The sequence below is a fragment of the Sciurus vulgaris genome, assembly GCF_902686455.1.
Source record: "Sciurus vulgaris genome assembly, chromosome: X".
NCBI classification, from domain to species: Eukaryota; Metazoa; Chordata; class Mammalia; order Rodentia; family Sciuridae; genus Sciurus; species Sciurus vulgaris.
Window position 1 is genome coordinate 42,488,912 of NC_136471.1, and position 13,864 is coordinate 42,502,775.

A 13,864-nucleotide genomic window follows, 5' to 3' on the forward strand; every position below is an offset into this window, starting at 1 on the left:
TTTGGGGCTTGAGAACATGTAGAAAGAATACTTCTCATCTTATATATTTCCATATTGAGTGTATTTGAATGTCAAGTTCATATGTTACTTTTACTATAAAAACTTAAGAAACACAAAAAATTGAAATACATTTATCCTTGACCCAGCAATTTCACTTTTAGGAATCTATTCAGCATAAATAATTATACACGTTTCTGCAGAAAGAATGTACAATGACAAAGAAAACTGTCTAAGAAATACCGAAAAAGAAAAAAATATGTAAGTGATAAAACAAGGCAAAGCATAGTATGTACACTAACTCTACAAATATGATATGTGTAGACAAAAGGACTGAAATTCCTACATGAACTGTTGAAAAGGTGCTTCTATAGGGAAAATATAAGAAAAATGAGGATAGGGCCTGACTAACACTTTTATTTTTACTTTTTGTATTTCTATATTTTATTTTGAAATAAAATGTATATGTATTACTGGTAAAATATAACAGAAAAATTAAATTTACTTCTGTAGACTTTATATTGTTAAAGTGGAATTAATATGCAGAAACTTCTCTTGATATTCTCTCTCTCTCTCTCTCTCTCTCTCTCTCTCTCTCTCTTTCTTTGGTACTAGGGATTGAATCCAGGGGTGCTTAATCACTGAGCAACATCCCCAGCCCTTTTTATTTTTTATTTTGAGACAGGGTCTTACTAAGTTGTGTAGGGTCTAAGTTGCAGAGACTGGCCTTGAAATTGTAATCTTCTCATCTCAGCCTCTTTCTTGATTATCTCTTATAGTAAGTGGATCAACTGGACAACTAAACTATAGTCTTTCTGTATATTATGTAGGATGTGCCTCTGGTTTATTGAAACATATTCAAAAGGAAATTATTGCCAGATACAGTAGCACATGCCTGTAGTCCCAGTTACTCAGAAAGCTGAGCCATGAGTATCACACATTTGAGGCCATCTTGAACAATTTAGTGAGACCTTGTCTAAAAATAATATAAAGGTGTGTGGATTTAGCCTAGTGGTAGAGTGCTTTGCCTAGCATGTGCAAGACCTTGAGTTCAATCCTCAGTACTGCAAAGAAATCATCTTTAAAATATAAATCTGAATTTTTATTTCAGTAGGAATTTTCACTAATCCCATGCAAGTTAGGTACCATAAATTTCTTTTCTAATTCTCCTTAGGTCTGTATTCTAACTGCATGATTAAAGGAGTTATTACATTTTTACATGGAACTAAGCAGTTGTTTGTAAATTCTTGCTGAGTCTATTGGTTCTAAATATGTTTGAAATTTGATTACTTGAGAAACACCACCTAAGTTTTCATACTGACTAGGCAAGAAGAGAAGTATGTAAAACTGTATTAACAAACTAACCCAGATAATGCAGTTAAGCATAGTACCATACTTTCATTTTTTTCATTTTAACCAGTTTTTAGTATTTGTATTTTTTAATTAATTTTTTAATTTTTAAAGTCTGCATTTAGATTCATTGTACACAAATGGGGTAAAACTTTTTGTTTCTATGGTTGTACACGATGTAGATTCACACCATTTCTGTAATCTTACATGTACATAGGGTAATGATGTCTGTCTCATTCCACCATCATTTCTACCCCATCCCCTCCCCTTCTCATTTCCCTCTACATAATCTAAAGTTCCTCCATTCTTCTCTTACTCCCCACCCCCATTATGTATCATCATTAACTGCTAAAATAACTTTGTTTTTAAAACTTTTCAAAATAATTAATAACAATATCAGAAAAAACATCAACAACTCCATCATTAAAAAGGGAGAACCAAAACCAGGACAAAATATGCCTCTCCTTTATTGAAACGTATTTAGAGATTAAGGAACTGAAAAAAAAATGTAGAAAGATTTTTCCATTTTTTCCTTTTTTTTGGGCTTGATGCAAACCTGAAAACATTATCTTCTCACAATCTAAGAGAAGAAAGAAGGAAAAAATCTGTTACCCAGTATCTACCATGCCATTCTGTAAATTGCTTAATGAAGAATTAGGAATGAGCACAGTGTTAAAAATTAGAACAGCTTAAGCACATGACTAGAATATGATTGATTACCTTTGGGCCAGGAAGACCTGGAAGACCAATGCCTGAAACACCAGGATCACCTTTATCTCCTTTCTGTCCAGGTAATCCTGGGGAACCAGGTTTTCCAGGAACTCCAGGAGGTCCAGGGGGCCCTTCCACACCCTGAGGGCCTATTAAAAATATATTTTACAAAATATTCTTTACTCATGGCATATTTAAGATGCATATGACCAAGCAAAACATAAAAAAAAAAAACCTCTGTAAATGCTGAGTTCTATAATAATGAGCTTCACAGTCAGGAAAATATAAAGGCCTATTTTTAAAGGAAGTTTAAATAAAAGGGACATGATTAGACAGCAGATATGCTTGTGGATTTTAACTCTTAAAATGTGTAAAACTCTATTCCTTAAGTCCCCACTTCAAATATTTTTTTTAATAAGAGCTGGGGTATAGCTCAGTGGTACAGTGCTTTCTTGTCATGTGCAAGACCCTGGGTTCAATCCCTAGTACCTTAAAAAAATTTATAACTAGATTTCTATCCATTGATTATTTAGAGATGGTCTTAGTCTGATTCTATGAACACTAGTTCCTGTCCTGTCCTTTCTTTTCTCCCTTCTTCTTCCCTAACCAATTCCCTTCTTTTCCTTCCTTTCTTTTTCAGTGCCTCAGATCAATCCCAGAGCCTCACGCAGGCTATGCAAGTGCCTTACCACTGAGCTACGTCCCCAAGCTCTTACACTAGACTCTTTTTCTCATAAAAAAGGTAGCCGATCACCTTCCTAATGGGACTAAATATATGAGAAGTTTTTACTCACCTGGAAACCCCATGTCACCTATGTTTCCTTTAAGTCCAGGCGGTCCTATAAGTCCTGGTTGGCCAGGGAAACCAGGGTTACCCTTGGGGCCTAGAATAATGAAATGGGTAACATTAAAATAAATAAGCTCCAGCATGGGATTTGATGCATTAAACATTAATATATGATTAAGGTCCACAGATAGATCTCCTCATCAAACACCAAGCAATCTTAGAAGTACTGCAAAAAAAGGTAAAGGAATCTCCTTAGGAACATATTACTATATGATTAAGGCAATAGAGGTCTCTCAGTATAATGAAAATAAGAAAAAAGAAAAAAAAAACAGTACACCTTGTTTATTCCCCTAAAACAATTCTAATCTGTTTGTTACATGTGTATAACTATGCTTATTGTATTTTATTTTCAAAGATAAATCCAATATAATATGTTTTTTAAGAGATCAATAATGATGATTGAAGCAGTGTGTACATACACACACATATGGAAATTTCACAATGACACAATTCATTAATTTGTACAATTAATATGTGCTAATAATTATAGTAAGCTAGATTCATACATGGCTTTCCCATGTAGAGCCTGATTATATGAGACCAGGAAGAGAATGGAGTAACCTGTCATGATACAGTCCTAGTACAGTAGGCTGGAAAGTGATAAGAGTTGATGGGCTGATGGAGAGGCACTGGACAATCATCCCTGACAGGCATACTGTTTTTTCTGTATATTATTCCTAGAGCATAGGTGCATCAACTCCATGATGTCACTTATGTGTTTTCCAAGGACCACAGTGTTACCTTAAACATTTTCTAAAATTTTCACAATGATTTCTAGCTTGGTGAGTAGAATGCAAAAAGATGTGAGGGAGAGACAAGGAAAGAATTTCTCTTTCATACTACTTCAAGGCAATGTGGTGAGGAGTCTAAAGCAAATTGATGGATTTTCAGGGCTCTTAGAAGGATAGGGACCAGCTGCTCTTTATTTCTGTAGGGTCCAAACTAAAATAAAATGGCTTAAGAAGCACCAAGAGCACTGGGGCTGTAGCTCAGTGGTGGAGCGCTTGCCTAGCACATGTGAGGTCCTGGGTTCCATCCTCAGCACCACATAAAAATAAATGAATAAAATAAAGGCATTGTGTCCATCTACAACTAAAAAATATTTTTAAAAAAAGAAACACCAAGAAAAAATTTTGTGAGGAATAGGAAAAAAACCTGTTTACTGTAAGTGTTATTAATGTTGTAAGGGAGGTTGTGAAATTTTCATCCACAGAAATTTTTAAAAATAGAATTGGCAGCAATCTGTTTTAAATAGTGTAATGACAAGTTTATCTGAAGGCAAAAATAAAACCAAAGAGGAAAAGTAACCTACCTGGTAGCTGTCATATATGTGTGTGTGTATATGTATGTATATACACACACACATATGGTAATACATAAAATATTTATTACACATATGTGTATATATACACACACACACATATATGGTAATATAAAAAATATTTATAATTGTCATTTGCAACATATATAATAAAACACAGAACCTTACTTGAACCTTAATTCTATATATACCCTCTACCATAAATAAGAAGAAACTCAATGAGCACAACAAAATATTCTATGAATCATATCTGTTGAAACTTGGGCCAAATGGCAATACTTTTGTTGAACGTGAGCTCCATATTACCATGATGAGATCCAAAACATCATCAAACATGAAAAACACATTACTTTTCTGGGATTCTGCATCAAGTCATTCAAATACTATAAGTGGTCTATCATACCTACCTGGTGGTCCTGGTAGTCCAGGTTGTCCACTCAGTCCAGGTTGCCCTGGGTCTCCAGGCAATCCCTGGTAGCCTTTTGGACCTGAAATTCCAGGAATACCTTCCAAGGAGAAGTAAAAGAGAGAAGTTATGCTAATTATCATTAATCCAATGAACTAATTTGGCAAAACAAGTTACCCAGGTGTTGAACTCTAAGTGAAATAAAGGAACCAATGTGGTATGTACCATTAGTACTGGACTCATACTAATCACCCTACTTTTTATTAATCTACCACCAAGAAATTCAGAGATCTCAATAAAGTAACTTGTCTCTTTGGGTTTCAGCATCCTACAGTGTAAAATGGAGAAACTGGGACACATAATCCCTAGACTCTTTCAAATTCAATGACAATCATTTTTTTTAGTTGTAGGTGGACACAATACCTTTATTTTATTTATTATTTATTTTTATGTGGTGCTAAGGATGGAACCCAGTGCCTCATACATGCTAGGCAAGTGCTCTACCACTGAGCTACAACCCCAGCCCCTCAATGGCTATCTTTAATAAGTCCATAGTAGAGCGCAAGTACAATTTACTGCTCCTATTATACAGAAATCATAGTTGAAAGAAAAAAGAACCCTTGCAGAGAATAAGCCAAGAAAGGCATTTCATGATAGCCACAATAAAAAATTAGGTTGCCCTGCCTCTTTTGTGACTATGCATAAAACTGCAATACCTTGAACTCTTTTCTGAGGAAAAATCCAGTCAAATTCTGCTTAACAGGAAACATAACATCTCTGTAAACACATAGTCACATGTATACACAACTGAAAATATTAATGATTGGAATACGAAAAGAGTTATAAATTTACTACAAGCTGCAAATAAACATAACTAGATTTAAGGTTCCATATGATTTGAAAGGCTATTCTATATAGATTGTGTTGTAAGAGCTTTAAAAATTTTTGTTTATTTTCTGTGTTTTATATATTGATTTGTGCTCATCTATATTTTGTGAAGTTTTGCTATGAAAATGTTATACTTCAATTAAAAGAAAAAAAGGATATTTTTTTATTTCAAAAATTTACTTTATATTTTACCCCTTATTTGCTTCTAATAAATAACGATAATAGCAGAGTTGTTCCCTAGGCCTACTTTCAGTGACTTCCCCCAGGGCCAAGCTTGGCTATCCACAATCCAATATTTGTTTATTTTGCTAAGGTAGAATAACAGTGAACTGTATTTAGAAGCCATATATGATATGGATATCAAAACACTACAGTTCAACAATGTGCCATTCATCCCCATCTGGTTTCTAGGGGGAAAAAATGTAAAGGACTAGCAAATTTCCTAAACACTGAAATCTATTTTTGAAGTGTGTGTGGCATGAATCGTTTTCTATCTACTACATCCTGTACTACTTTCTGTAAGGCTTGAAGGTGACTGGCTAAGTCTACTTTAAAATTGTCTTTGTGGTTGGAAAACTAAAAAGAAGATACTTGAACAAAAGTTGATCTGTAAAACAGTATAAACCAAGTGAAAATAAATGTTCATTAGCAAAATCTGATGCATCTAAGTTTCTTTTGTTGGTGAATTCTCTATTACAATTTACTTTCATGTTATTTAAAAATTAAACTTTGGGGGCTGAGGGTATGTATAACCCAGTGCCAGAGTGCATGCTTGGCATGCACAAGGTTCTGGGTTTAATCCCCAGCACCACCTCTCCCCACAAATTAAACTCAGACATACCAGAAAACATATCCAGAAATACATGCATTCACTCACCTGGTAATCCAGGTTCCCCCTTCTCTCCTTTTGAGCCCAGGAGATTTGGATCCATTGGTCCAGGTGGGCCTGGAAGGCCAGGTTCTCCTTTACCACCTTTTTCTCCTGCAGGGCCAGGAAGTCCTGGCTGACCCTGTAAGCCGTCATCACCTAAAATCAACATGTGTGGAGAAGGCACAGCAGATTTGATTTATCTATCCACAATGAATGCATATACAGGTTATTTATGTTCAGCAGTTGGGTTGGCTGCTAGCAACTCAAAACACTTATGCAGCTTAAGTTGTTGTTTATGAATTACTTGAGCACTTATGCTGTTTTAAACTCAAATAACAATCTTTCCTTTTGGAATTATTTGACAATGATAGACTGCGCCCCCCCCCCCCAAAAAAAAAAACCTCAAGATTTAATCCTTATATTTAGAACTAAGCATTTATCATGTTTCATGGTACCTAAACTAAGTATATCATCAAATTTAAAACAAGACCTTTTTAAATGCCATGTTATACAGAAACAATACACTAAGCACTGTTCATTTTAAAGTAGTCAAATAAAAATATTCTGTATCAACATAAAGCAATATTTAATTTTGTCTCTTATACACATCTGCCAGCAAACTCTGAATATTACCTTTAAGACCAGGAACACCACTTCGTCCAGGAATTCCCAAAGGTCCTGGTGGACCAGGAGGGCCCATCATACCCATTTCACCTTTGGCACCTTTGAAGAATATCAATAAGTAATTTTTGCCTCTTTTGACTTTGGAAAGATAAAAAAGTAAGTTTTAAGATGTCAACTGGAAAACTATTGCAGGTTGGAAAGAAAGCACTGTGAAGTTTTACCTTTTTCACCTATTGTAACCTTAGCTCCCACTATTGCCAATACCCAGGAATATAGACATTCATTGTGGCAGCTAATCACCAAAGATGGCCTCCCAATGAAACATATTTCCTAGCATATACATTCTGGGGTAATCCTCTCCCCTGGAATAAGGACTGAGTCTGTTTTACCCTTGACTAAATAGCACTATATAACTCCTAAGGATAGATCAAAAGAAATGTTGCAGTTTCTATCTGGAGGTCCTGGAAACACTCACTTGTGGCTTCTGAAATTCTTTCTCTTGCAATCTAGATGTAATGGAAGGAGACCAACTATTCTGATTCTATGGAGTAAGGAGCTCAAGTCATGCAAAGAGGCACCATGGATAATGAGATGCCCTGTGAGCCAAGGTACATCCAAAATCAGAGAAGTATCATCAGCCCCAACCATTCCAGTTGGGGCCATATGGGTTACAGATAAATGACTCAGTAAGACACCTCTTAGTTTTTGACACACACAATCTAAAGCAAAATAAAAAGGTTGGTTTAAACCATTAAGTTTTGGAGTTGTTTATTACACAATAATACATAATTGAAGCTCTCATCTCTATGAGAGTGCATGCAAAAAACTGAGTTTCCTGCAATCAAAGATATTTAGCATTCTTCCTTGATAGTGTCAATCCAGAAAAGTGCCACATAAGAATAATCTACCAGTCATATTAGTATTAATTTCCTCAATCTAAAATCGGAGAAAAAATTAAGCAAATTACCTGGAAATCCAGAGGCACCTGCTTTTCCTGGGAGGCCTGGTGATCCTGGAGGTCCCACAGGACCAGGTGCTCCAGGGATCCCTGGACTGCCCCTCTCACCAGGGGGTCCTGGAATATCAAACCCAGGAGGTCCTGGATCTCCCTTCTCTCCTGGTATTCCATGCAAACCTAGTGGATACAACATCAATATTACCAACTATTAAGACAGTTTCAAGAGACACACCTGGTTATGTTTCTAGTAAACAAGTGATAGAACCTTGTGTATAACAAGCCTAAGAGTATATTAGAAATACTTTTAGCATCATCCACATAAAATGACTGAAAAATCAAGCTTTAGGATTTTCAATTATACTTCTCTAAGACAGTGCTTCTCAAATTACTTCTGGTTAAAACTAATTTTCTTCATTCCTACTTAAACATAGATTTAAAATTTTTATAAAATACAATAAAATTACTAAAACATGAAATAAAAATCAAAGACACATAAAATAAAATTCTACATATTTGGTTACTATACTCAATGAATATGACTACACATTAAATTTCTATAAAAGTTTCTAAATGCTTACTCTTAATCCCATTGTAGACTGATACCACTGTAGACTGTCCTTATTCCATTGTACACAGATAATAGTTGTGATTTGACAATGGTCTACTGACCACACTTGGATTTGCACTGTTCTAACACATTATGAATTATTAGTACACATCCCTACCATCCATAAATTTATTACTTAATAATTTGGTTCCAAGGAGTCATTTGATTTCATTTTGACTTTGCTTTAGATGTTTTAATAATACAGTCTTGTTAGTTCATGTTAATTTTGTTTCTCAGTATTCCTACCAGAATTTTGCAGAAAAAAATTTAAAAAATGCTTAACCTTAGTAAGATTCTGTGAGACTAAACTATTCCAAGAAACAAGTTGGTCAAAACACAATATATTTATGGGAAAAGGATTACATTAAAAACATTGTGCATGTTCACACTCTAGTACTTATCAGCTGTTCTTCTTATGAGTTCCTTAATATTGTTACTCATTTGCTAAGTGGGGATAATACTATAACAGACTGGAAGCTGGAGACTAAGCCAAATGATCACATGAGTGTCCCTTCAACAATATAATCTAAATTTACTATTAGAAATTCATAGATGATTATTTTCATAAAAGAACAAGATAAAAAAGAAAAAGATGCTGGGATTTAAAAATCTGCTTGATGTCATATTCTAGCATGTTTTTTTAATTGATAAAATTCATTCAAAGATTAGAGAATTTCACTTAGTTGTCACAGTGGTGATAGTTCCAATGCTGCTATTTCATAGTAAAATACTATGAACAGGGGAGACAGATTTAATGTTACTGTCTTGGTGAAGTATGATAAGATGCCTAATAATGCTATAATAGCTCTACATGGACCACTACCTAAGTTGTTATGTTATAACCCAAAAAATTTGCTGAGTTTTTAATATAATAATCTGTCTCGTGAAATAGCCTCCAAGAGAGCAGGTCTATGAAATAATGAAAAGAAACCAAAGATTTAAATCTAGAGAAATATTTGGTTTTGATATTCAAAGCTTTAAGTTGCAACTTTTGAGTAAGAGCTACAATAACTGGTAAACCTGAAGTTCAAGAGGCAAGAAATTACAGTTCATCAACAAGATGAACCACTCAAGCAGAAGTAAGTTGCAAAAAGATTCATTAGGTTAGGAAACAAAACTAAGCATGAAAATATTAGAACAAAAAAGTCTACCAATAGAAGTTATTAGACATTAATTCATTACTATCATTTACTGACTTCAGAACAAGTAAAGAAACTATTGTAGGCATTTTCTTATATGTCCATATAGCATATTATATATGTAAAATGTATCTGTAAATAAAGATAATGAAATATTTACATTCAAAAAGTAATGTTTTTTTGATGAAGGTCAGCTTCGTACATGTTTTTATCTCTGACCTTTATATTGCTTCAATATCATATTGGAACTTAAGCTCCCTAGGGTTAGTTGGAAGTTAAAAATAATTTCATTTTATACTATAACAGTTTAGGTAGAAAGAAACCAATAATTATTACTGGATGACCATGAGTAAACTACTTGCATGTACTAGGCAAAGATTTTGATCTTCATTGCTTTTATTAGTAGTAGTAACAAACAATATGTTTTACTTTTCACAGCATTGATCTTTTTCCATGAAGAGATGTCAAAAACAGGTCCTGGTAAGATCCAGGATGAAAATCAATACAAATTTAAAAGTTCCGTTGACTCTCCTTATATAATAGCAGGAATCATATGGATAGGGGTATAGAGGTGCTGTAAATTTACTGGCAGCCAAATACAAATGCTAATGGAAAAAAAGGGATAAATTGAAAAACATGCTATCTGTGGAAACTTTTCTTTTTTAGGGTAAGGGTGCTGGAGATCAAACCCACGGCCTCACACATGCCAGGTTAACACTCTACCACTCAGCTATATACTCACACCCTATGAAAACTTTTCTACACACACACACACACACACACACACACACACACACACACAACCTCACTCTGTCCAAGGGTTTCACAGCCCACCAAAAAAGTTAACAAGCTGTACTGTATTCTTTTTTAAAAATATTTTTTTAGTTATAGAGGGACACAATAACTTTATTTATTAATTTTTTACGTGTTGCTGAGAATTGAACACAGTGCCTCACATGTGCTAGGCAAATGCTCTATCACTGGGCCACAACCCCAGCCCCTACTGTATTCTTAATCTATGAAAATCTTATGAATAATTCCTGGAATTTTGTTGTCTATGGTTGATTTGTTTTGGTTACAGTGGTGGTGAATATTGTTTTTCTTTTTAGGTGATCCAGGAACACACTTTCTCCTGATAATAGGTAAGCATTACAACACATTTGGCCCAGGTTATGGGAACATGTCTGTGAATATGGAATAGAGTATATTTAATCAACTGGTAAAAAGATTCACTAAAGTATTAACCTTCCAGTTAATGGCCAAGCTAAATAATAAAATTCAGCAACCTCCATATTTGTCTGGGTTAGTGGGTCATGAGATGAAAAGCATTCCACTTCTCATCCCTTGGCAATTTTTCTTTTATTTCCTGCTGTCAAACAAGGAAATGATATTCAACAGGACCTTAATTTATAAATATGTGTTAAACTGTATACTCTGCCTTGGAAAACAGAAAGGCAAATAGTAAAAATTTAAGTAAATAGTAGAAAAGATGAGTCGAAAAAAATCCCTGTTAAGCATAATGAAAATACTTTACACCTAAGAGATAACCATATAAAATATTTTGCAATAAGTTTTCTATTATAAAAAGAAATGAGTATATTAATTAAATTTCTTATAAAATTTAGAGTTAATATTCCAACAAAGTTATATAATTCAGGTTTTTTTTATCAGGATATTAGTAACAGTTTTGCTGATAACCATATTACTGAAATATATGAAAGGGAATCATGACATTTTTGAAACAGGTTAAGGTAATATTTTGCTTTGGTGATGTAAATAAAATTTAACTAAAAATTCAAATATGAATGTCGTCCAGCCATGGTTAAAAAAAGATGATTTGACAACATTTCTATATTCAATAATCTTCATGCTAATTTCTGTGAACTTCATTTATTTATTGAAGCCTATTAATATTGATCTTGAATTTTATGGCAAAGTATTTACTTATGGAAGAGAGAGTTGAATTCAGCAACACTAGTTACACCCCTCCACATCTTATGTAGACTTTATAAGTCAATATATCTACGTATACTAACAGAAGAAAGGGTGGAGAGGTTGGGCATGGTGGTGCATGCCTGTAATCCTAGCTGTTTTGGAAGATGAAGTAGGACAATTGCAAGTATGAGAACAGCCTAGGCAACTTAGGGGGACCATGTCTCAGAATTTTAAAGAATTTTAGAAAGGGCTGGGGATATAGCACAGTGAAAGAGTACTCCTCATTTCAACCCCAGAAGTAAAAAAGAAAAAGGAGAGAGAGAGAATATTATATGAATGAAACACTGAAGAGTGTTAGCTGAATTTGAAAAAGCATGAGGCATGTATATACAAATTTGTGTTTTGTTCAGACTGGTATTGTTGGCTTCTCACTCAGCTGTGATAAAAGGATGCAAAATGTTCCCATAATCTCAAGTACTTTTTGGAACTAAAAGAAATAATAAAGCATGAAGAAGTAATAAATTAATTTTTATCCATCTTTTTGAATCAGCAGGTCAAGACAATGACCAAACCTAAAAATAGGTTTTTCTAAAGATTTTCTGCTACAATAGTTGCAATCATAATTTTTTCATGAGTGATGAAACAACTATTTTATAATAACCTGGTTCAAAGCATCACTCTTTAAGTTTTCTTATTTTAAAATTAGTAGTGACATATCTGAGGTCATAAAAAAGGTACAATGTGCCTTAAAATCAATTTTTTGAAAAGCAGGACATGATAAAATAGCCTTTACTTTATAGGCTTTTAATACTGTTAATCAGTGTTTCTAGGTTTTTAGCATAATAACTAACAAAATACCTATTGTAATTTAAGGTCAGAAAAATACACTCTTTCTTTTCTTTTTTCTTTTTTTTTTTTGTGGTGCCCAGTGCCTCACACATGCTAAGCAAGCACTATACCATTGAGCTACATCCCCATCCCAGGAAATGTATTTCTGGGGCTTTAGAATAAATGTATGCATATCCCGAACTGTGGTTTTTAGTTTTCTGATGTAGTCACGTGAGTTAAGGAATGACTAAAAATTCCATTTTTGTTTTAATTTTATTAATTATCATGGTACTTTGCAATAACATAATATCAGCCCAGGTTTGTCCTTACTGTGACTGCTTAGATTAAAATAACAGGAATTCATATCACCAGATGACTCAGAATCATCAATCTCAATATACTCTCAACACAACCAGAAAGGAACCATATCATTCTTTTTATGGAGGCAAAACCATTAAGCTACACGTTGGCAAACACTTTTAAGTATCCAATAAACAATACAAGAAAAATAGTTTAGAGATCTGAGTTATAATGTGATCACCCATTAGAGGCAAACAAGGAAAAAATTCAACTCATTTATTTTTTAAAGCAGAAAAGGAAATGAAAATGTCTATGTTATTATTTTAAAAGAGCGTCTTGGATGAGCCCTAACTTTAGTTCTCATGGCTAAGAAATGTTAGGAGATTCCACAGAGAAGGTTATTATTGCTACATAGAAGTTTAGAGTCTATGCTTCCAAAACTATTGTGTAGCTTAATGATTATGTCAATGATAACATATTGTAATTGATTAAACTGCATTATTGGAAATAAATGAAATTTAGATGAACAAGAAGGGAAATACTGGGGATTGAAGTAGGTCTTATGACCTACTAAGCTATGTGAGTGTTATAAAATACATATGAACTTCAATCTTACCACGTTGGCCTATTGGTCCAGGAATCCCTGGTGGTCCTGGTGGTCCCTGAACACCAATTCCTGGCAGCCCAGGAGGTCCTACTGGCCCAGGTTGTCCATTTGGTCCAACATCACCTTTAAGAAATAAATTCATTGTTTACAATAAAAAAAAATAAATAAATTCAGTTTAGATATTAAAAATAACAGGTGAAGCTGGGCACAATGATGCACGCCTATAATCCCAATGGCTTGGGAGGCTGAGTAATAGGATCATGAGTCCAAAAGTGAGGTGCTAAGAAACTCAGTGAGACCCTGCCTCTAAATAAAATATGAAATCTTGGACTGGGGATGTGGTTCAGTGGCCGAGTACCCCTGAGTTCAATTCCGGGTACCAAAAACAGCACAAAACAAAACAAAACAAAACAAAAACAAAACAAAACAACTGAGTCGCCAGTCCTCAAAAACCACAATACCCATGCAGAAATGC

At 34.2% G+C, this 13,864-nt stretch overlaps 1 protein-coding gene across 1 annotated transcript in view; it reads right to left on the minus strand.

Moving 5' to 3' along the window:
* COL4A5 (collagen type IV alpha 5 chain) overlaps positions 1 to 13,864 on the minus strand; it is a 227,026-nt gene that overhangs the window by 60,121 nt on the left and 153,041 nt on the right. The window contains exons 30-36 of the mRNA XM_079124399.1: positions 13,399 to 13,512; positions 7,983 to 8,150; positions 7,025 to 7,114; positions 6,398 to 6,547; positions 4,634 to 4,732; positions 2,853 to 2,942; positions 2,068 to 2,207 (exon numbers count right to left, since the gene is read on the minus strand). Of these exons, the coding sequence (XP_078980525.1) occupies positions 2,068 to 2,207; positions 2,853 to 2,942; positions 4,634 to 4,732; positions 6,398 to 6,547; positions 7,025 to 7,114; positions 7,983 to 8,150; positions 13,399 to 13,512 (851 nt within the window). The remainder of the gene's footprint in view (positions 1 to 2,067; positions 2,208 to 2,852; positions 2,943 to 4,633; positions 4,733 to 6,397; positions 6,548 to 7,024; positions 7,115 to 7,982; positions 8,151 to 13,398; positions 13,513 to 13,864) is intronic.